This window comes from Loxodonta africana, chromosome 2 (assembly GCF_030014295.1).
Source record: "Loxodonta africana isolate mLoxAfr1 chromosome 2, mLoxAfr1.hap2, whole genome shotgun sequence".
NCBI lineage: Eukaryota > Metazoa > Chordata > Mammalia > Proboscidea > Elephantidae > Loxodonta > Loxodonta africana.
In genome coordinates this window covers 37057992-37081483 of record NC_087343.1, presented here as the reverse complement: position 1 = coordinate 37081483, position 23492 = coordinate 37057992, and the positions used below count along the sequence as shown (strand labels likewise).

General features: G+C 41.2%; 1 protein-coding gene across 1 annotated transcript in view; it reads right to left on the bottom strand.

Annotated features, from left to right (window-relative positions):
• The window catches only part of PDZD2 (PDZ domain containing 2), an 89161-nt gene that overhangs the window by 25945 nt on the left and 39724 nt on the right, over nucleotides 1-23492 (bottom strand). Inside the window, exons 5-6 of the mRNA XM_064271018.1 lie at nucleotides 10667-10778; nucleotides 2981-3126 (exon numbers count right to left, since the gene is read on the bottom strand). Of these exons, the coding sequence (XP_064127088.1) occupies nucleotides 2981-3126; nucleotides 10667-10778 (258 nt within the window). The remainder of the gene's footprint in view (nucleotides 1-2980; nucleotides 3127-10666; nucleotides 10779-23492) is intronic.

The window sequence follows — 23492 nt, the reverse complement described above, 5'->3', positions numbered from 1 at the left end:
GGGACATAAAATGATCACCTGTGGTCAGGTTCTCCCTTGGCAGCCACCTCCCTCCCCAATCCTAAGGTCAAAATCATGGTTGAGAAGTATCACCATTTCAGGCTTGTATCACTCACTGAAAAACGCAGCAAGCCCTTATTCCTCATAAAGCCCAGACCACAAACCCAGACAACTGTTATTCCACATAAAACGTCCTGCTGAGAAACAGCAGCGGCTTCAGTTTTAATCCTTCACATTTGGAAAATAGAGTACTTTCCCGTAAACCACAATCTCCCTTCCTGGCACACGGCAGATCAAATCTCCATCCCCTTTTCCTGTCCATCACCCTTAATACACACGTGTGGAAGCAGGGTGCATTATTTATAACAAACAAGAGATTAAGTGAATTTACTGCTAAAGCACTTTTACTGCCTAGCTCCTTACTATTGTTCTTAGAATAATAAATTTCTTAAATGATGCAGATATTCTGGCATAAGCAAAACAAAAAATCAGTTCAGACTTCACATCCGTGAAGTGAATATCACGAAATATTTTGTATTCTTAATGTCTGTATTCTACATTCAAAGGTGAAAGGAGATGCCTGCCAATCATATTTTTATATTCCTGGCAGCTTAGGACAATTATATTTTTCAGTTTTATAAAATATCTGCCAGCAATGTTGGCCTCCCAGGCTCTGATTCATTAAAGACATGATGCAGGCTTGGCAAGATTACTACCCCTTTCCTGGAAGCATCGTAGAGATGGTGAGACATACCTCATGGGTTTTCAATCCTAGAATACAGAAGTTCATGCTTGGACTTAAAAGGGAATTCCTTCTCTGATCACCAGTCTCCACCGGGACCTCACTCTATCTCCCTTGTGGGAACCAGTGAGAACCATACGTCACTCATCTCTTGAAGAGTTTCAGGAGTTCTCTTGCACTTTCTAGACCTGTGCTGTTCATTTTGATGGCTACTAGTCACCTGTGGCTATCGAAACTTAAAATAAAAATAAGAAGGGTAGTCCTCAGTCTCACTAGCTGTTTTTCAAGAGCTTGGTGGGCACATGTGGCTAGTGGCCACCATATTAGACAGTATGAGTCCAAAGCATTTCCATTATTGCAGAAAGTCCTATTGGATATTGTAGACAATGGAGTCCCTGGGAGGTACAAATAGTTACTGTGCTCAACTGCTAACTAAAAGCTTGAAGGATTGAGTCTATTCAGGTAAACCTTGGAAGAAAGGCCTGACAATCTACTTCCAAAAAATTAGCCACTGAAAACCCTGTGGATCACAGTTCTACTCTCACACATATGGGCCCACCATGAGTCAGAGCAGACTTGATGGGAACTGGCAATTCTACATAATAAGTTTGGAGGACGGAGAGAGAACAAAAAAACGAAAGGTGAATTCTGGAAGAAAAGACTAGAAAACAAGAAAAGAAGAGAAAAAAAGGAAAATCTAAGAGGAAAAAACCCTATTTTTTCTAAAACTTTCTTCATTAGTCCATGCTTGCTGGTTCCCGGGCACCTGGTTAGAAATTGATGGCTCTAGGCTGAAACTATGGCCAGGTCTCCTCAGTGGCTCGGTTCAGAAATTACCATCAGAACATGAAATATCCATGTGGTGATGGCGGTACAAGCCTCCCTTGTCTTTCACAACAACCTCTGCCTGACAACGTGGCTCTGCTACAACTTTCTAATCTCCACCTGGCCCTGTTGGTTTAACTGGACCATTCTGAGGAGGCCGCAGGCCTGTCTCCAGTCACAGGTCTAGGCTAGTTTTAACCATGTCCTGAGCACGATTTTTGCTGAGCTTTTTCTCAGTGCCCACCTCCCTAGAGGGTCGCTATTTGTCGGAACTGATTCCACAGCACCTAACAAAACAACTCCCCCTCAAGTTGCCTTTGGTTGAATTCAACACAGAACAGCTTGGTCAGCAAACTGCCTCTGAGTCATGGACACACCGGTCAGGTAAACAGTGTTAGAAACAACACAAATACTTCCTCATGATATATAACCAACTATATTAATGTACCTTTCTTCACAGTGATTCTGGCTTATCATCCTGAGCAAAACACTTAATCTCTCTGAGATTCAGTTGTCCTATCTATAAAACAGTCATAATACACCAAAAGTAAAGGCATGACCCAGATGACCTGAATCAGGTCCTTTACAACTCTACCATCTATCAATCTCCAAGTACTTGAGGTGTTATTGCTGTCATACTCTCCTCGTCCATCTCTGCTTTACCTTAGGCCTCGAGACAAGATGCCAATGGTTCCTCTTCAGCCCAGTCACTGAGCCTGCTTCCAACTTAGTTATGAGACTATTCACCCAATTTCTACTGGTTTAAGGATAATGTAAGTGAGGAGCAGCCCCAGTGCAGGATTATGGAGCCCGGAGCTCTGAGGGGACAAGGCCTAGAATATCAACATAACCAGCTACTTCACCTCTCTCTGCAGTCCCTTGGACCTTGGCTGTCTTGAGTCATCATGGTGTTCACAGGTGGGACTCCAAGCATGGCACAGGCACACACGCACTCTTTCCCTCTCTCACACACATTCCCATACCCACCCACACAGTTGTTACACTGACACATGACACTCCCATTAAACAAACGATGGTGGTTCAACCACAGACTGTGAGACGCCATTGTCTCCTGGCAATTGAGTGCAACGTTTAGTTCCAAAACACATAGTAGGAAGGGGGTCAAGAAGCTGGGATCCAATAAGGGATTTTTTTCCTACTATTTTCAAATACTGGGCTGATTTCCTCCTAGCCTCTCTGGATAAACCTTTCTTTCTATATCTCTCAGAGCGTCCTAACCCCAAATACTACTCCTGGCCCACATCAATGGTCCGTTGTTCAGAACAGGAAAGCTCTTGCTGGTCTTTGAAGGAGAAAATAAAAAAAGCTTAGCAACCCAAGGGCTAGAAACATGCTCTTCTATCCCTACCAGCAACTATGTCTGTGTAAGAGGCTCCGTGGTACTTGACCGACCTGTGAGGCTCCAGAAGAGTCCAGCAGTTGGGGAAGAGAGTGCTTTCGGCCATCTCGGGAGACCTCCAACATCCTACCCCTGGGGTCCCCGTTTCGCACCATCAGCTCATTATACTCTTCAACAGATTCAAGACGGTGTACACCCCCTTGAAACCAGAAGGAAGGAAAAAAACAAACATGGCTTTATAAGGGACAAAAAGAATCATAGAAGCAGTAAACATAAAGTTGTTGCATTTATACCCACATTCATGGTTTCCAGAAGGCCTGACAACCAAGACATTCAAGGCTCCAAGCTCACCAAGTTTAACCATAAGCTGGCTATGGGTTAAGGCCATTAATGCCAGGCTATGAAGACACTGATGTTTATTGAAGTGACCAGACTGGATAAGGGACAGTGTATATGTTTGATCCAACTAAGACGCAGCTGTGGTTGATAATGCTATAAACAATAGTGCAAATGCTATAAGTAGATGGTTTTCTAGTGGTGGAGAAATGTGATTCTGTGGTTGGTATAGTTCCATCATTGTGGAAGGTGCTTTTTACATATCGGAATGACTTTTATATAGTAATGGACTTTTTAAATATACTTTTTATTAAAGTAAAACTTATAGAAATGTGCATAAATCGTAAGTATATGTGCAGTTCAATAAAATTTCACAAAATGAAAGCACTAATACCCAGATCATAAAATAGAATATTACCAGAACCACGCCACTTTTGCACCACTAATCACCCCTTACCCAAGGGTAACCATTATCCTGCCTTCTAATATTACACATTAATTTTGGCTGCTTTCCAACTGTATATAAATGAACTCATACAATATGTCCTTTTTTGTGTCTGCCTTCTTGTCCTTTGCATTTATGTTTGTGAGAGTCAACTATGTTGTTGCATGAAGCAATAGTTTGTTCTTTTCCATTTGTGTATAATATTTCATTGTATAAACATATCACAATTTATTTGTTCAATCTACTATTGATTGAACATTTGGCTTTTTTCCATTTTAGATTTAGAATCAGAGTCAGCAAACTTTTTTTGTAAAGGTCAAGTAGTAAATATTTTAGGTTTGTGAGCCACAAATGGTTTGTGTTACCTGTTTTTTTTTTTTTCCCCCAGAATTCATTAAAAACGTGGAAGTCATTCTTAGCTTGCAGGCCATACAAAAACAGCAATCTGTCATAGTTTGCTGATCCCTTCCCTGATCTAGGATATACTGCTATGGATCATTCTTGTAATTTTCCCTTGTACACATCACCTCTGTTGGATGCATAGTTAGGAGTGGAATTGCTAGATCACAGGCATATATTCAGTCTTGTCCATGCTGTGCCAGCAGCATGAATGAGTTCCAGTTTCTCCGTATTCTCATCACACTTGGTAGTGTCAGTCTTTTTTAATTTTAGTCATTCTAATAGGTATGAAATGTAATCTCATTGTGGTTTTAATTTGCATTTCCCTGATGACTAATGAGATTGTGCTTCATTTTATATACTCATTGGAGGTTTAACTATTCTCTTTGTAAGTGCCTGTTCAAGACTTTTGCCCATTCTTTTACTGGGTTTCTGGCTTTTTCTTGCTGATTTATCACAGTTTTCATTTTCAATATATCTTGGATATGAATCCTTTGTAAGATCCATGTATTATAAATACGTTTTCCCACTCTGTGGCTTACCTTTTTTATTCTTTTTCTTTTTTTAAGAAAAAATCGTTTTAAGATATAGCATAGTTTATTTGATCATGCCTCTATTGCTGAAAATTTGTTTCTAATATCTTCACGTAATTAAGTAGTGCAGTGATCCCTTTACATACATCTTTACAAACTATTCTATATCTTTCCTTAGATAAATTTTTTTTTTTAATTATTGTACTTTAGATGAAGGTTTACAGAACTAGCTTCTCATTAAACAACTAGTATACATATTGTTTTGTGACACTGGTTACCAAGCCCATGAAGTGTCAACATTGTCCCTTCTCTACCTTGGGTTCCCAATCATCAACTTTCCTGTCCCTTCCTGCCTTCTAGTCCTTGTCCCTGGGCTGGTGTGCCCCTTTAGTCTCATTTTGTTTTATGGGCCTGTCTGATCTTTGGCTGAAGGGTAAACCTCAGGAGTGACTTCATTACTGAGTTAAAAGGGTGTCCAGGGGCCATACTCTAGGGGTTTCTCCAGTCTCTGTCAGGCCAGTAAGTCGAGTCTTTTTTTGTGAATTATAATTTTGTTCTACATTTTTCTCCAGCTCTGGCTGGGACCATCTATTGTGATCCCTGTCAGAGCAGTTGGTGGTGGTAACCGGGTACCATCTAGTTGTACTGGACTTAGTCTGGTGGAGGCTGTGGTAGTTGCGGTCCATTAGTCCTTTGGACTAATCTTTCTCGTGTCTTTAGTTTTCTTCATTCTCCCTTCCTCCCGATGAGGTGAGACCAGTGGAGTATGTCAGATAGCCACTCACAAGCTTTTAAGACCCTGGATGCTACTCACCAAAGTAGAATGTAGAACATTTTCTTTATAAACTATGTTATGTCAATTGAACTAGATGTTCCCTGAGACCATGGTCCCCACGCCCCCCCCTTTTTACTATCTTAATCATATTTTTCAATGAACAAAAGTTCATAATTTTAATGTAATATATCAATTTTTCTTTGTTCAGTGTTTTTGTGTTCTGTTTAAGAAATTCTTAATAGTAAATGATTTTTAAAAATACCTTTACCAATACCTAATTTATATTACATGTTATTTTAAATAAGATAATTTAAGGAACTTTAATCTTAAATGCTGGAACAATTTTATAGGAATATATCTATAATCACATTATGAAGTTAACATTATACAGAATATATATGTGTGTATGTATATATATGAGTGTGTGTATGTCTGTGTGTATATATATACATATGATTTTTGAATTTCAAATTCTCCTAGACTATGTAATGTTTCATTTGATGATCTAAAATTCCTATTTACCTAACAATTTCTCAGACACTTTTTCATAAAATAAAACAATGATTTCATTGAATAAAAAGATCCTGTACTTTCTTAAAAATAACATTGATGAGTTTTAAATATTGATAAAATAGTGCTGATACAGTTATATTATGGATATCACTAAAGATTTGGTTTTTTAAAAGCCAACTATTAACTTTACGATACAGATTTTCAAACACCTGAATTCCTTGGCAGCAAAGAGAAAGTTTGCATTTCAGAAGGTAACTACCTGGGGGACATCTAGGTCAACTGGCATAATGTAGTTCAAGAAGACAATGTTCTATATCCTACTTTGGTAGTAATGCCTGGAGTCTTTAAAGCTTGCAAGCAGCCATCTAAGATATGACTATTGGCCTCTTTCCATCTGGGGCAAAGGAGAGTGGAGAAAACCAAAGACTCAAGGAAGCAATTAGTTCAAAGAACTAATGGACCACAGGCACCACAGCCTCCACTAGCCTGAGACTAGAAGAACTAGATGGTGCCCAGCTAACCACTACCAACTGTCCTGATTGGGATCACAATAGAAGGTTCCAGTTACAGTGGGGGAAAAAATGTAGAACAAAACTCAAATTCATAAAAAAAGGCCAGACTTACGAGTCCGATAGAGACTGGAGGAACCTCCAAGACTATGGCCCTTAGACACCCTTCTAACTTGTAACTGAAGCTACTCCCAGAGATAACCTTTCACCCAAATAATAGATAGGCCTATAAAATAAACAATAACACCTGTGAGGAAAGTGCTCCTTAGAACAATCATCCATATGAGACTGAAAGGGCAACATATGCCCAAAAGCAAAGCTGAGAAGGCAGGAAGGGGCAGGAAAACCAGATGTATGGAAATGGGGAACTCAAGGTGGTAATGGGGAGAGTGCTGACACATTGTGGGGATTGAAATCAATGTCATGGAACAATTTGTATGTAAATTATTGAACAGAAAACTAATTTGCTCTGTAACCTTCACCTAAAAAAAAGCACAATAAAATGTTAAAAAAAAAATTACTACCCTAAGCTATTAAGGTTAATAAATAAAAAATACCAAAATTGAAAGGGAACCCTCTGGGCACAAAGGGAGATATGAAGTAAAGAAAATGCCAGGTTAGAATATCAGAAAAATGTTCCATGAAATGACAGATGACGTTGCTGTAGTCATTTTGGAGCATACTGGGCAAAGCCTTAGAGGAAATGACTGGAACCTCTTTACAGAACCTCCTTAATAATTCATGACTCAAAAACTCATGGCCAGATTAATCTCTCTTGGCATGCCTACTCCTCTGAAAAAGATTTATTCAAAGAAAATTCCTCTTGAGCTGACAGGGACACTTGCCATGAACAGATGAGAAACCACATACGGTTGTGTCTTTTGATAATACGATGACACGTGAATACCAGAGTGACTTGCTTTATGAAAACATGAAATAAATGTCTAGATTTACAGGACCGATAAATTAGGGTCTGATCACATTAAAATCTCCTGTATTCAAAAGTCTTTAGACAGTCTATTGCACAGCATGAATGAAGACCCAATTCCTTAAGTTTCTTTAACCTGCTTCAAATTACTTTTCCAGCCTTCTCTCCCACTGCCCTGCTACAGGAATCCTTTGCTATATCCGGATGATTCTCAAAGGAGAGGATTTGTCCTCCTCTTGTCTCCTTCCCAAAAGTGGGGCGTGTGTAAGTATTACCTGAGGTTTTAGACAACTTGCCTGCATCATCATTTCCCACTCCAAGATTCTCCTTCATGCTTTCCCCTAATCTGACAAGCTCTGTGGATTGAATTATTGTCATTGCCACATTATATTGGGTCTCTCAGATGGCTGAGGAGAAAAAAAAAGTTGCCAAGCAAATCGCTAGCCAATTATTATTTTTTAAATTCATTGTCCGTAAATATCTCTCATCCATTTCGCTCCAAGTCTAGATCACTGTTCTCCTATTCTGCCAAGTCCTGCTGAGGTTCTGGCCTTCCTTTCATCCTGCGTCCTCTGGAAGCCTTTCTGAGTACCACAACTCAGAGAGGCTTCACGTTTTTATAACTCTCGTGTGTGCCTTACTGTCAGCCACCATTCCACGTACATGTGTGTCATCTCCCAACTGGGACTACAGGTTCTTCAGAAGAAGGCCTTCTTGTCTGAACCCATTCAAGCATTCTCCCCTCTTGAGAGGAGAGAACAATAATGATGACAGCGATGATGATGAAATGATATTAATGATGACAATGGTGACAACAGCGGCGACTACCGCATGATGAGGGCTGAACGATATATCCCATCTGGAGTGGCAATGCCATATACATTCTCTTGATTTGTTCCTTTCAAGAAGGTCTGGCACTTGGTAGCCACTCGTGTTTATTTGCAGAATAAATGCAGAGTATATTCCTCATTTTATAGGTGAAGAAACTGAAACCCAGAGAGACCAAGTAACTAGTCTGAGGTCACACAGCCAATCGTGGCTGAGCTGGGAATTGAACATAGTTCTACCTGATTTCATGTGTGTACTTCTTCCCCTATTCCACATTTCCTTGCTATGGCCTTGAACATCTGAGAAGGACACAGGAAGGGAAGGTGTACCCATTGGTGGCAAACAGAGGCCAGGCCTGGATTTACTAGTCAATGGAATATACCGCTCAATTTTAATTGACAGTATGAACAAAGTAGGACAATCATGGATCTGGAAGGTCCTCCAGCTATATTCAACTCCTGTGTCAGTAGCTATAAAGCCCCAGATGGGGGAAACAAAATTTGTTTGGAGATTCCCAAGGAGCAGAGAGGTGGGTAGAAAGAGCTCTCTCTGAAAAGAGCCTCTTCCTGGCAATGCATGAGTGACCTTTGGGATTCCCTGAACTTCTCCATCCTCATCCATAAAATGAGGAATGTGATCACACTGGTTTCAAAGGTCTCTATTTCCTCAGAGCTCTGGGAAGGCATTTATAAGGTGCAAAAAAAAAAAAAAATTTTTTTTTTTTCCATCAACTCTGTTCAAGATAGCTGAACTAAAGATCTCTCCTCTGTGTCCCTGTGACTCTCTCCACTCCTCACCCACACAAACAGGATTTACATTTCTTCCCCTTTGATGTTCCTCAGGGCTCAGGGGAGCTGGTTGTTCTATGTGAGGCCCACAGCACCATGTCTACCTTCAGGCTTCTCCTCAGCCTCTGGCCATCACCATTCTTTTTGGTCACAAGTCCACATTCTAACACTTGCTCAGATGTATACTGCCTAATTGTTCCAAGTTACAAATACAAGTTAATGATTCATTTCATTACTCAGGTTTTTTAAAATGATGCGTTTTGTAGTCCTATACCTTGTACCTTAACCAACCAGTTGCTGTCGAGTTGATACTGACTCATGGCAACCCATGTGTGTCAGAGTAGGTCTGTGCTCTACAGGGTTTTCAATGGCTGATTTTTCTGAAGGAGATTGTCAGGCCTTTCTTCCGAGGCACTTCTGGGTGGATTTGAACTGCCAACCTTTCAGTTAGCAGCCAAGCGAATTAACCCAAATGGGGGTCTCTATCAGTTGGAATTGACTCTACAGCAGTTTTTTTTTTTTTAGTTTAAACATACTACAAGCTGTGCTGGGCGCATTTATGTGTGCTTAAAAAATGTGTTCGACCTTTCGAAAGTCGAAATGATCACACCTTTTTTTCAGGTGAAGGAGTAGAAGAAGTTCAGAGAGGTTAAATAACCAGCTCAAGGTCACACAGTAACTCAGAGCTGAGGTACAAACTCTCGCATTTCCTGTCATCCCAGCTGTCTTTCATGTGCGGATACCCAGGCAGGCTTCTCTACTAGGCACAACAGCACTTTTAGGGGCCCATGAAAACATTTTAACTTCTTTTACGATCAGAAGGAAAACAGGTGAACATAATGATGCTGAATATAAGTTAATCTAGCCTATATACACAACATATACAACACCAAAACCAAACCAAAGTCATTACCGTCCAGTCGATTCCGACTCATAGCAACCCTATAGGACAGAGTAGAACTGCCTCATAGGGTTTCCAAGGAGCACCTGGTGGATTCGAACTGCCAACCTTTTGGTTAGCAGCCGTAGCACTTGACCACTAGACTGCCAGGGTTTCCATATACAACACAGTTGGTATAATTTTTCAAAAAAATTTTTTATGAAGGCAAAAGTACCTAGGGCCCCCAAAAGTCATAATGAGACCCTGCACATATAGCCTCTGGCAATACTTTCTTTCTCAGGGCACAGGCCAGCTCCTCTAAGGATATGTCCAGGAGAAACGGAACCTATTTGCTCCAACATCTGCAGCTCCATCCCATGTTATCCCCGGCTTAGTTAACAGGCAGATTTGACATTAGATAAATGGCTCTCTTCCATTTGGAACCAAGGGCGTACCAAAGGTTTGGGGAGAGGTGTGTTTGCTGGCCATCAGAGATACTCCACAGTGAAAGCATCATCTACTGAAATAAATGAACCAAACATACAGGAAATTTAAGTTTAAGTGGAAACAAACAGAGATGTTGACACTTGCTTTGTTGTACTTCAGATGAAAATATTCACGTGGGCAGCCAAGCTGAACTCAGTCCTTATGCCTGGGGCACCCGCTATCTAAATGGAAAACAGTTCAGAGGTTCTAGGGAAACAAAGGCTACCCCGCACTGCCTCCCTCCCCCCCCATCTCCCCAGTCCTGAGGCTGGAAGCTCATTTGCAGGCAGGTCATATCAGGCAAAGAGCTTCCACTTACCTGAAAGACGGCTCTTGAGTTTCATTTTATTGCTGCCCTGTTTGGGACTTTCCAAGTTCCCCTTGGGTTCCTCAGGGCCGCACGGATCTTGGGGACCGTCTGTCCTAGGCATCTGAAAAGCAGAGAGCACAGAGCTGGTGGGACAGACTATCCTGAGATTACTTACTGTTATGCCCTTCAAGAATTATCTCAAGCCTTGAGGAGTAGCAAACAGGAGTCATGTGAGAAAAAGGGTTTACAGGGTCAAAGCCCAGGCCTGGAGACACTTGGAACCACAAAGCCTCATGCTGGCAAATTCCTCCTTAGCATACCTCTTGCCAGATAGAACCAGGGAGATTTCAAACTGCAAAGTGCCCCAAGGGCCATTTGGTCTCTCATTCTACACAAGAAGAAGCTTGTTGGTCAAGGTCACACAGGTGGTCACACACGTGGTCAAGGGCAAATTCATAACTAGATCCCTGGCCTCTTGACTTGTGGCTAGAACTTTTTTCTACAATGCGAGTTGCAACAAATATTAAACTAGAACTTGAAAGGCAAATCCTATCCACCCAGGGAATTCTAAGGTTCCTGAAATACAGTAAAAAATTGATTTTGTAGAAGCCAAGTAACTACATTCTCCAGTGAGCCAGATGTTCCCTGTACTACACTCTTGAGTACTGATTAAACACCTCCCAGAACCAAGCACTGTCCAGGCGACACAGAAGCGCTGACATGGAGCCAGCCATGCATCTGTAAATTGTATGTCTAGCCTACCCGCCTCCAAGAAGGGATGCAGAAAGACGATCCTAAGGCTCATTGCATCCTACATTCTAGAAAAGTCAAGCATGCTATTAAAAAACCCAAAACACTACATTTATCAGGGAGGAAAAGCAGACTTATGTATTTGAGACCAAACCAAACCCACTGCCGTTAAGTCTATTCCAACTCATGGCGACCCTAGAGGGTTTCCAATGCTGTAAATTTCTACGGGAGCAGAGTGCCAGAAGGAGAATGCCACATCTTCCTCCCATGGAGCAGCTGGCAGGTTTAAACCAGCGACCTTTTGGTTAGCAGCTGACCTCTTTAAACGCTGCACCACCAGGGCTCCTTACGTATGTAAGAGTGCTTATAAAGGACAATTCTGGGTAAATTTACATGTACAAAAACTTATGACATACATCATAGAATGAGTCTTTCCATTCGAAATCGTATTTTCCTTTGAGGTTCCAGAGAAAAAAGTCTTAAAATAGAAAAGATTCCTGCTAAGGAACATATATACACACTTTAGAAAGACAGAAGATATCCTTTAACACTTAGCAGCTATTAGAAAATCATGTCATCAGAATGTTAAAAAAAAAAAGTCCGAATTTTAACAGGTAATTATACATTACGTATCAAATTCAGTATATGAAAAATTAAGTAAGCAATAAGAGTAATCCCCCAGGGAATCCCTCTTTTAAGAGGTAATTACATATCTAAGGAAACCCTGGTGGCTTAGTGATTAAGAGCTACAGCTGCTAACCAAAAGGCCAGCAGTTCAAATCCACCAGGGGCTCCTTGGAAACCCTGTGGGGCAGTTCTACTCTGTGCTACAGTGTCACTATGAGTCAGAGTCCATTTGATGGCAACGAGTTTGGTTTTTTTGTTTTTTATATATCTCAGGCTTGTCCCACCAAGTTCAAGTATCTTTCTGGATGGGCAAGAGGGAAAAAAGTGAGAAATGAGGAGACGTAGGCAAAGTTGACGATGGAGCATTGGGAAAACAAATTAATCCTGATATGCAAAAGAAAGGTAAGAAATATGGTGAATTTATATTACAATCTCAGGGGCTGGTAGGTCTCAAGGCTTAAATTACTAAGAAAAAGAATGGAATTCCAGGATGATTTTGGAGATTCTAGAGAGGATGTCTTTCCCAGCTCCAAATCATGACATCAATCACACACACTGAAAAAGAACCCTCTTTGAGATCTGCCAGAGAGGAGACATGCAAATAGGATTAACCCAGATGGGACCTCAGGGCTTCTCCTTTGCTTTGCTTACAAACTTTATGAAAAGAACTTGTCTTCAGACTGTAAACAGCTATTACTGAAGACAGAATTAAATTCTTGGTTCTCTTTGATTATACCACCTGACCCAGGTTATCAGCCTACCAAATCCAAAACCAAATCCATTGCTGTCGAGTCCATTTTGACTCACAGCAACCCTACAGGACAGAGTAGAACTGCCCCATAGGGTTTCCAAGGCTGAAATCTTTACGGACGCAGACTGCTACATTTTTCTCCCTCCTGCGGAGTAGCTGGTGGGTTTGAACTGCCAACCTTTCAGTGAGCAGCCAAGCGCTTAACCGCTGGTCTACCAGGGCTCCTTCATCAACCTACAGAGAAGGGAATTCTCTGATTTGTATGACATTATCTCACTTGGTGCCCATTAAGTGGGTGGCTCAAACAATCAGAAATCCTGACTGAGACGCTCATGGAAAGGGAACCAAACCAAATCTGTTGCCATTAAGTTGATTCTGACTCATAGCAACTCTACAGGGCAGAGCAGAACTGCCCCATATGATTTCCGAGTCTGTAAATCTTTACCGAAGCAGACTGCCACATCTTTCCCCCGTGGAGTGGCTGGGGCGTTCAAACTGCTGACCTTTCACTTAGCGGCCCAGTGCTTTAACCACTGTGCCACTAAGGGTCCTCCATGGAAAGGGAGGTAAACAAATTGGCCTGCTGTTGCCAGACTTAAGAAGTTTCTCCTTCTATCCTTCCTCTTCCCCCATTTTCCCAACACAGTTCCAGGTTTTCATAGAATCAGAGATACTTAGGCGATGATGTAATTGCTAATATGAGTACCCAATAAGGAAAGTAGGCTGCTCAAGGCTTCTCGGGTCATTACAGACAAGTTGTGACTTGATTCTCGCTCTTCTAACTTCTGGCTTAGTGCCCGCCCTTCCAGAATATTTCTCCCCTCCATCCCAAGACGCTTTTTAATTAACTTAATAATCTGGATAATCAATACTATACAAGCGTATAGTTTATTCACCTCAATTTTTTATTTTATTTTCACAACAAACATGTGTCCCAAGCCATTGTGGATTGAATTGTGTCCCCGCAAAAGATATGCTGAGTCTTAACACCTACTACCTGAGTCTTAACACCTACTACCTTATTTGAAATGGTTTGCAGATGTAATCAGGTTGAGAGTGGGCCCCAATCCAATATGACTGGTGTCCTTAAAAGAGGAGAAGACACACACACACACACACACATACACACAATGAGGAAGAATGCTACGTGACGACAGAGTCAGAGATTGAAGTGTTTTGTCTATAAGCCAAGCAACGCCAAAGATTGCTGGCAACCACCAGAAGCTAGGAAGAGGCAAGGAAGCATCCTCCCCTAGAGGCTGCAGAGATAGCATGGCCTCTCAGCACTGATTTCAGACTCTAGCCTCCAGAACCCTGAGAAAAACATTTGTGTTGTTTGTGGTACTTCGTTACAGAAACTTGAAGAAGTGAATACAAAGGAAAATAACATTACATCCACTTGACAGATGAAGAAATAAAACTGAAGCAACAGTTAATACTTTTTTTTTTTTTTTTAAATAACATATCTGGGATCTAGGAGAGATTGTGTGTGAAAAAAGTAAGAGTAGGAAGTGGAGCGGTGTAGAGTTATATCGAGTACACATATAACTGCATCAAATCGTTAAGTCCTTATGATGCAAACAAAAATGCTGTAAACTTTTTTAATTTTCAAAATCTGAGTGAGGTGGTTTAGAAGAGAAGCCCAGCCTCAAATAACGATTTTTTTTTAATCCCTCCAGTACACCAAAGAATGAAATAAGATTTAGTTTCTATGATCTACAAAATACTGATAAAATTTCTTACGCCAAAGAAATCTCATACAAAAGATGGTGTATGTTACACATTACTACTGAAAGCCTGTACCTAGAATAAGTAAGAATGGATCTAGAGAGAGTTCAAAGCTTGCAAAGGGTACACGGTTGAGCTCAAGGCAGGGGAGAGACCTTATTTCAGAACTCACTAAAAGTGTTAGCATAGGGTTCTGAATTTAAACGGAACTGTTGCCTCTTATAACAGAAAACTGGTTTGTTGTGATTTTAGGTGGCTTATAACTCAAGCCCTGGTGGCGTAGTGGTTAAGAGTTCGGCTGCTAAACAAATGGTCAGCAGTTCGAATCTGCCGGCTGCTCCTTGGAAACCCTATGGGGTAGTTCTACTCTTGTCCTATAAGGTCGCTATGGGTCGGAATCTACAGCGATGGGTTTGTTATTTTTTTTTTTTTGGTAACTCAATGAACAGGAAGCGGTGGCTGAATCACATTTGTGTCAGATTGCTTCAGGAAACAGAAAAATAAAAAGTGCGATTTTGATTACAATGAGCCACTCCTCAGCCACGTGACTGTTGTCTGAAAATGCCCACACTATGAGAGAATCCTTTGGTTGGGTGCATTCTCTTTCAGATACGCATACACACACACACAAAACCAAAATGTTCTGGAAATGACATCATTTTAGTTGTTCTAAAATGAAATATGCAAAAAGTTCTCCTGGAAGGCCTTTGGTTCAGAGAAATAGATGCAATCTATTATTCATGAGCAATTTCTAATCCCTGTGTTATAAAACAATGCCATTATATTAATGGAATCTTATACAAACTGCCAATTCCCAAGTCAGAGGCTCTCTGCACCATTTTCGACATCTGTAACCTATGCTGTTCCCTCACAATGAAGATCTATCACCTGTAGCTTCTGGTTTATAGCAGGGCTATAGGGCAGAGTGGTTAAGAATTGAACTGTGGAGTTCAGCTGCCTGGGTGCAATCCTGACTGTACCATTTTATCAGTAGTTCACGCACATTACTCAATCTCTGCACGCCAATGTCCTCATCTGAAAAACAAGGGCTGACTGAAGAATTAAATGATACGCTTTTGATTAAAGGTACAGATTTGCCTCAGTTTCTCTCTTGAAATCACACTAAAATGACAGGAAAGGGATTAAGGAAAAAAAAAAAAGGACATAATAATCCCAGAAGGGCAAAGAGAATAGGAGACAACAGCAACAATACTCTGGAAGCCGGTAAGCAGATGAATGTTGGTAGTAAAGCTGACTTGAGGAAGCTGAATCCTAAACTGGGAGTGAAGAAAGCCAAAACACAACCAGATCTCTGCAGGGAACTCCCCAAAGGCTCAGCAGCTGGCCATCAAGGAGCTCTGGGAGCCGGAATGAATATAAGGTGAACCTGCTGAAAGAGGTGATGGCTGCTGGTATTTAGAGTGGGTCTGCTTTTGAGGGAGATTCCCAGAGGTCATAAATGACTTAGAGCAGCAGTTCTCAAACTTCCGTGCGTACGAGAATCATCTGCTGAGCTGAGAGAGAACACAGAAGCCCAGGCTTAAGGAAAGGACCAAAAAGAACCAGCCTCCAAAGGAGGAGCTCCCCATTCTGCCTTCTCTGAGTTTACTGCGGAGATGGAGATTAGAAGGATGGGAGGTTCTCAGCAACAGTGAAAGTAGCCCATCAGCCAAAGAAGGAGAGACAATTGCTATCATCATGCTGCTCTCTATTCACGATGTAATTATTCAATAATTTTTATTTTATAAATTTACTTTAATAGTATTTTAATTAGCAATTGTGGAAACTCTGTCCCACTTTCTGTATGAACTGCAAATACATGACGTGTGTACATTCTGCAGTTTAGTGCAACCTACAGGTAACACAAACCAAAACCACTGCTGTCAAGTCGATTCAGACTCACAGCGACCCTACAGGACAGAGTAGAGCTGCCCCATAGAGTTTCCAAGGCTGTAATCTTTATGGAAGCAGACTGCCACATCTTTCTCCAGTGGAGCGGCTGGTGGGTTAGAACCGTAGATCTTTTGGTTAGCAGCTGAGCACTGCAACCACTGCACCACCAGGGCCACACATGTAAATAGGAAGTGGCATGGATTGTGCCCATAATAATAGAGCATTGATGTCAGAGGCAGTTTTTTATTACGTAATATAGAAACTGGAGTATTTACTTTTAAAGGTTAAAATTATCTTATAATTGTCTTAAAGGGTTATTGTGAGGATTCAGTGAGAAGGTACTTGAAAGTACTAGTAGAGTACCTAGTGTGTACCATAGGGGTACAATGAAGATTTAGTTGAAATAAGAATATTCCATATATATGTTAGCACACACGCACATATACAAGGGGGGACCATTTTTCACCCTCTGTGTCACATTTCCATGTGATGAGATCTCCATTAGATCCCCAACTCTGGTGCCCTTGCTCCATCCCAGGGAGCAGAAGTTGTTTACTTTGTTGGTGGGTGTTATGAGTTGAATCGTGCCCCCCCTCCCAAAAAGATATATTCAAATCCTAATCCCTGGTGGATCAGGGTGGGCCCCAATTCAAGAACTGATGTTCTTATAAGGAGAGGGAGATTTGGAGACATGGACACACAGGGAAAAAGGCCATGTGAACATGGAGGTCAAGACTGGAGTGATGCAGCCACACACCATGGACACCAAGGATTGCCTACAACCACCAGAAACTAGAAGAGGCAAGGAAGGATTCTTCCCTAGAGCCTACAGAGGAAGTATGGTCCTGGGGACACCTTGACTTCATATTCTGGCCTCCAGAACTGTGAGAGGATAAATTTCTGTTGTTCTAAAGAAAATAAATAAATAAATAAATAAGCCTCTGTTAATTGTTACAGCAGGCCTAGGAAATTAATACAGTGGGTAATAGCTTAACGGCCCATAATTTGTAACTGGGTAGGGCCAATCCATCAAAGGTTCATAAGGTCGGAGGATCTCTCTCTTCTTCCCTCTCCTCCTCACAAAAATCCAGGGTAATTCTTTCTGGGTAAGTTCCAGTGCTCTGCTGATGAAAACTTTCTTTTGGGATTGCCATTCTGTATTAGTTTTCTATGGTTGCTGTAACAAATTATCACAAATTCAGTGGCTTAAAGCAACACTTACATTTTTTTACAACAACAAAACAAAACAAAAACCCAACACGACTTTATTATTTAACAGTTCTATAAAAAAAAAAAAAAATTAGAAGCCCAACTCGGGTCTTATTAGATGAAAATCAAGGTGCTCCCTTCTGGAAGCTTTGGGGGAAAATGCATTTCTTGCCCTTTCCAGCTTATAGAGGTTACCCACATTTCTTAGAGTTCATGGTCCCCTTTCTCCAGCTTCGAAGCCAGCAACAGCAGGTAAAGTCCTACTCACATCATACCACTCTGACTTGTCTCCCTCTTTCACTTTTAAGGAGCTCTGGTGCCGCAGTGGTTAATAGCTCAGCTGCTAACCAAATGGTTAGCAGTTTGAATCCAGCAGCCACTCTTTGGAAACCCTATAGGGCAGTTCTCTGTCTTATAGGGTCACTGTAAGTTGGAATCGATTCAACAGCAACAGGTTCCACCTTTAAGGATCCTGGACTACACTGGGTCTACCCAGATAATCTCCCAATTTTAAAGTCAGAAGGCTAAAATCTTTAATCCCATCTGCAACCTTAATTCCCATTTGCCATGTAGGGTAACTTTTTCACAGGTTCTGGATATTAGGACACGGACATCTCTGGAGGGGTGTGATTCTGCCTACCATACATTCCAAGGTTTAGACTGGAGAAGGGAGTGCTAGGAAGGGCATTTGGTTCTCCTAAAAAGCTTCACCAATAATAAAGGTTATATTTGATCACCAGCTGCTTAAATTTTGTGCTCCTCAGTTGGTACCAAATTTATATTAGGGGAAAACTGGAGTATCATTTATTAGTCCCTCAAATCACCTCATAGCCATGTGAAAGTTGGACAATGAAAAAGGAAGACAAAGAATTGGTGCATTCGAATTGTGATGTTGACGAAGAATAGTGAATATATTGTGGCCTGCCAAAAGAATGAGCAAGTCAGTTTTAGAAGAAATAAATACAACTAGAATGCTCCTTAGAAGTAAGGATGGTGAGACTTCAGCTTGCTTAATTTGGACACGTCATTTGGAAAGAGCAATCGCCAGAAAGGACATCAAGGTTGGTAAAACACAGGGTCAGCAAAAACAAGGGAATTCTTCAATAAGACGGACTGAAACAATAGCCACAACAATGAACTCAAACATACCAACAGTCATGAAGATGACTGAAGACCAGACAAGTTATGGGACGACATCAAGGACCTCACACACGAAGAAAGCAAAAGGTCATTAAAAAGACAGGAAAGAAAGAAAAGACCAAAACGGATGTCAGAAGAGACTCTGAAACTTGCTCTTGAATGCAGAGTAGCTAAAGTGAATGGAAGAAATGGTAAAGTAAAAGAAAGAGCTAAACGGAATAATTCAAAGGGCAGCTCAAAAAAACTAAGTATTACAACGAAATGTGCAAATTAGAAAACCAAAAGGGGAGAACCTGCTCAGCATTTTTCAAGCTGAAAGAACTGAAGAAAAAAATCCAAGCCTCAAGTTGCAATATTGAAGGATTCTATGGCGAAAAAATTTAACAACACGGGAAGCATCAAAAAACAATGGAAGGAATACACAGTCACTTCATCAAAAAGAATTAGGTTGATATTCAACCACTTCAGGAGATAGCATATGACCAAGTACCGATGGTACTTCACCTAAAACACAATAAAATTAAAGAACAAAAAAAATGAACTGATGGTACTGAAGGAAGAAGTCTAAGCGGCACTGAAGGCATTGGAGAAAAACAAAGCTCCAGGAATTGAAGGAATACCAGTTGAGATGTTTCAACAAATGGATGCAACACTGGAAGTGCTCACTCGTCTATGCCAAGAAACTTAGAAGACAGCTACCTGGCCAACTGACTGGAAGAGATCTATATTTGTGTCCATTCCAAAGAAAGGAGCTTTGTGGGCATATCCCCTTGAATTAAGAAATTTTCCTAGCTTTTTAATTCTGGGGTCATGTGGCCTTAGAGAACTTCACTGAGGCACTTTGTGGTTGGGCTGGTAGCCACAGAGGAGTTACAGGCATTGCTGTTCATGTTACTGAGCTGCAGGGAGTGACAGCTGGTTTCAGCTCTCAGCAGTGGGGAGAGAAGGCTGGGGGTAAGGGAGCGGATGAGTAACCCCCAACTAAAATACAAATGATTTTTATTCTCATTGCTGCTAAATGAACTCTGAAGGAAAATTAATACATATATTGCAAGCCCCTGGCAAAGTCAACACTCAAGATGACCAGAAAAAATACAAACTAAGACGACACAACCTTGCTTGTTTAAAGCAAAGAGGATTTGAAGCACTTACTGATGAAGATCAGAGACCACAGTCTTCAGTAAGGCTTACACCTCAACATAAAGAAAACAAAAATCTTCACAACTGGACCAATGAGCAACATCATGATAAATGGAGAAAATACTGAAGTTATCAAGGATTTCATTTTACTTGGATCCACAATCAACATCCATGGAAGCAGCAGTCAAGAAATTAAACCATGTATGCATCGGGCAAATCTGCTGCTAAAGACCTCTTCAAAGTGTTAAAAAACAAAGATGTCACTTAGAGGATTAAGGTGCTCCTGACCCACACCATGGCATTTTCAGTCGCCTCACATATGCCAACGCTGGGCAGTGAATAATGAAGACCGAAGAATTGATGCATTTGAACTATGGTGTTTGCAAAGAATGTTGAATATACCATGGACTGCCAGAAGAATGAAATCTGTTTTGGAATAAGTACAGCCAGAATGTTCCTTAGAAGCAAGAATGGTGAGACTTTATCTTACGTACTTTGGACACGTTATCAGGAAGAACCAGTCCCTGGAGAAGGACATCATGCTGGTAAAGTAGATGGTCAGTGAAAGAGAGGAAAACCTTCAACGAGATGGACTGACACAGTGGGTACAACAATGGGCTCAAACACAGCAGTGACTGTGAGGATGGCACAGGACCGGGCAGTGTTTCATTCTTTTGTACGAAGGGTTACTATGAGTCAGAGGTGACTTGAAGGCACCTACAACAATGTCGACAACAAACAAAAACTCTCCCTTTCTTCCCACCTGTTGTTGTTAGGTTGATTCCAACTCACAGTGACTCTATAGGACAGAGTAGAACTGCCCTATAGGGTTTCCTAGGGTGTGTGTAAATCTTTATGGGAACAGACTGTCAGGTCTTTTCTCTCATGTAGTGGCTGGTGGGTTTAATCACTGACCCTTTGGGTAGCAGCTGAGTACTTAACCATTGCACCACCAGGATCGTCCCACCCCTGGTAACTACCAATAATTTTTGGTTTGTATATATTTGCTCAAGGAACCCTGGTGGAGCAGTGGTTAAGCACTCGGCTGCTAATGGAAAGGTCGGCAGTTCAAACCCACCAGCTGCTCCATGGGTGAAAGATATGGCAGTCTGCTTCCATAAAGATTTACAGCCTCGGAAACCCTAAAGGGCAGTTCTACTCTGTCCTATAGGGTAGTTGAAATTGACTTGATGGCAACAGGTTATATATTTGCTTATTTCATATAAGTGAGACCATATAGTATTTGTCCTTTTGCGATTTTGCTAAGCATGTTTTCACATTATGGCACTCATTAGGGCTTCATTTCTCTTATAGCTGAGTAATGTTCCATGAGAGATGTCCTTTTAAAACGTCAGCTAGTGAGCTTTAGTAAGAGGAATTGGGACAGCTATAGGGTTGATATGAGTTGGAATTGACTCGACGGCAACAGGTTTGGCTTTCTGGTTTTTTACCTCAAGAAGGATCAGAAAGTCTAGGGTGAGGCATGAGGAAGACCATGAAGAGCAAAAACTTTCCAGGTTGAGTATTAAAGGGACATAGTTATTGTTATGCCCTGATGGAACTGGCTTCAGAAATGTATGAAATTAGGACTCTAAAGGAAGGAAACATAAGAAATATCAAAGTGGAGCCAGGCAGGACAATAGGAGGCCTGAACTTGATTTTGGTCTGAGGGAAGTATATTTCCTGGGCGGAGTTAGCCAACTCAGAGGTGGGTGGTGGAGAAGATGCATTGAATAACGGATGCTCTGGGTAAGCAGAGGACTCATGGATTCATTTCCTTCACTATGATGGGCCCCAAGGGACAGAATCTAGAATAGTATTCTAGTTGGGGGTGGGGGGGCGGGGAGAAAGATAGCCTGAGCCAGAAAGCAAAGGAAAAGAAGTAAAAAAACAAAAACATGTATGCAGGTTCATCAAGCAGGGCTATAAAAGAAGAAAAGGAACAAAGTTAAGTATCAGGTTAAGCAGAAACTCAAGTGAGCCTTTCCCTAAATGAGAAGGAAATGAAACACTAGTGGTTTATCCAATTACTTAAAAAAAAAAAAAGTAGCTGAAAGGAACGCTAGTTGACCTGTGAAACTTTTAAAACCTGAGGATAGAGGAATCTCAAGAAGCAGGTGGTACAGGTTTTGGCCCTTACTAGCCCACTGAGGGCATAGGCTTGAGAATCATCAACAGCAGATCTGGTTCATGAACCTGCAGAGGGTGATTCTCCAGTCAAACAAATGTGGGAGGAGGGATGTAGCTTTCTTCAGTCTAAGCGCTTTTGTACCAAGAGGCAGTGGAAACAGAAAAATGGCCCAGGACTGAAAACGCCTGCTCCCGAGAATGTGGACACTGCGTCACCAGCACCGTCTACACCCAATGCAGTGCCAGGGAGTTCTATGCTCGTATTTCAATGTATAAATGAAAATTGAGAGGTTTTTAAATATGCAAGAGAAGCACTTTAAGTAGGACCAGGTTGATTTTTCAACCCAGACTGGGAGAAGATTCCTGCCAGTTGAGTTTAAGTTCACAATCGTGGACTCCAAACAACTGACATAGACTGGCATCTTCGAGTCAAGATTTTCACCATAAAAATTTTTTTGATGTTACTGAGTCTGTGCTGTTGTCTGTTAGGAGATAATTCTCCATGGGTCTCTTGCATTTCTGTAAGACTTTCAAATAGAGGCACTGGCTGTCCTTGCTCCCAATCCCTTCCAAAGATGTTTGTATAGTGAACAGCCTTGAAAGAGATAGTGCCTCTCTCTAGAGAAAAGGGTAAGTTTGTTTGCTGTTCAGATAATGTCTCCCTTTGGAGCAAAGGCCAGGCAGATTTTCTTCCAGCCCATTATAAAAGATTTGCGTTCCCTAAGCTCAGACTCCTCAGCTATGATGCAAATTCTCTATGAATGCATCCACCTGAGCCCTACTTCATTCCCCGCATGGCACTTGGGAAGCAAGAGAGAACTGATGTGGACATGAATCATGTGGTACTTCCTGTACCATGAGGAATACAATTATCTATTTCTGACCCAGGAGTCTCATGTCTTCTGCCACCATCTATGAAACTGTTGAGTAAAATCTCAGGCTTTTTATAATCCTTGACTTTGTCTTTGGCAAAATTAAATAAGGTCTCAAGACTATAATTTTGTCTGGGATATCTGTGTAGGGGCTGGAGATCGGCTCATTTTCTAAATGTCAAGGGTGTGGGTCAATGTTCTATACCATTTGTGGGTGCATTTACTCATTGGGTCATTTATACTTCACTAAAAAGTAAAGCACACGATCACCAAAGAGGACATTCACAGGGCCACCAAATACATGAAACGATGCTCAATATCATTAACCACCAGAGAGATACCATTTCATTCCCACTAGGACGGCTAAGATTAAAAAAAAAAAGCAAAAAAACAGAAGAACAGACGATAACAAATGTTGACAAAGGTGTAGGGAAGTTGGAACCCTTATCCATTGTCAGTGGGAATAAAAAATGGCACAGCCATTGTAGAAACCAGTGTGGTGGTTCCTCAAAACACTAAAAATAGAACCATATCACCCAGCAATTCCACTCCTAGGTATACACTTAAAAGACTTAAAAGCAGAGACTCAAATACA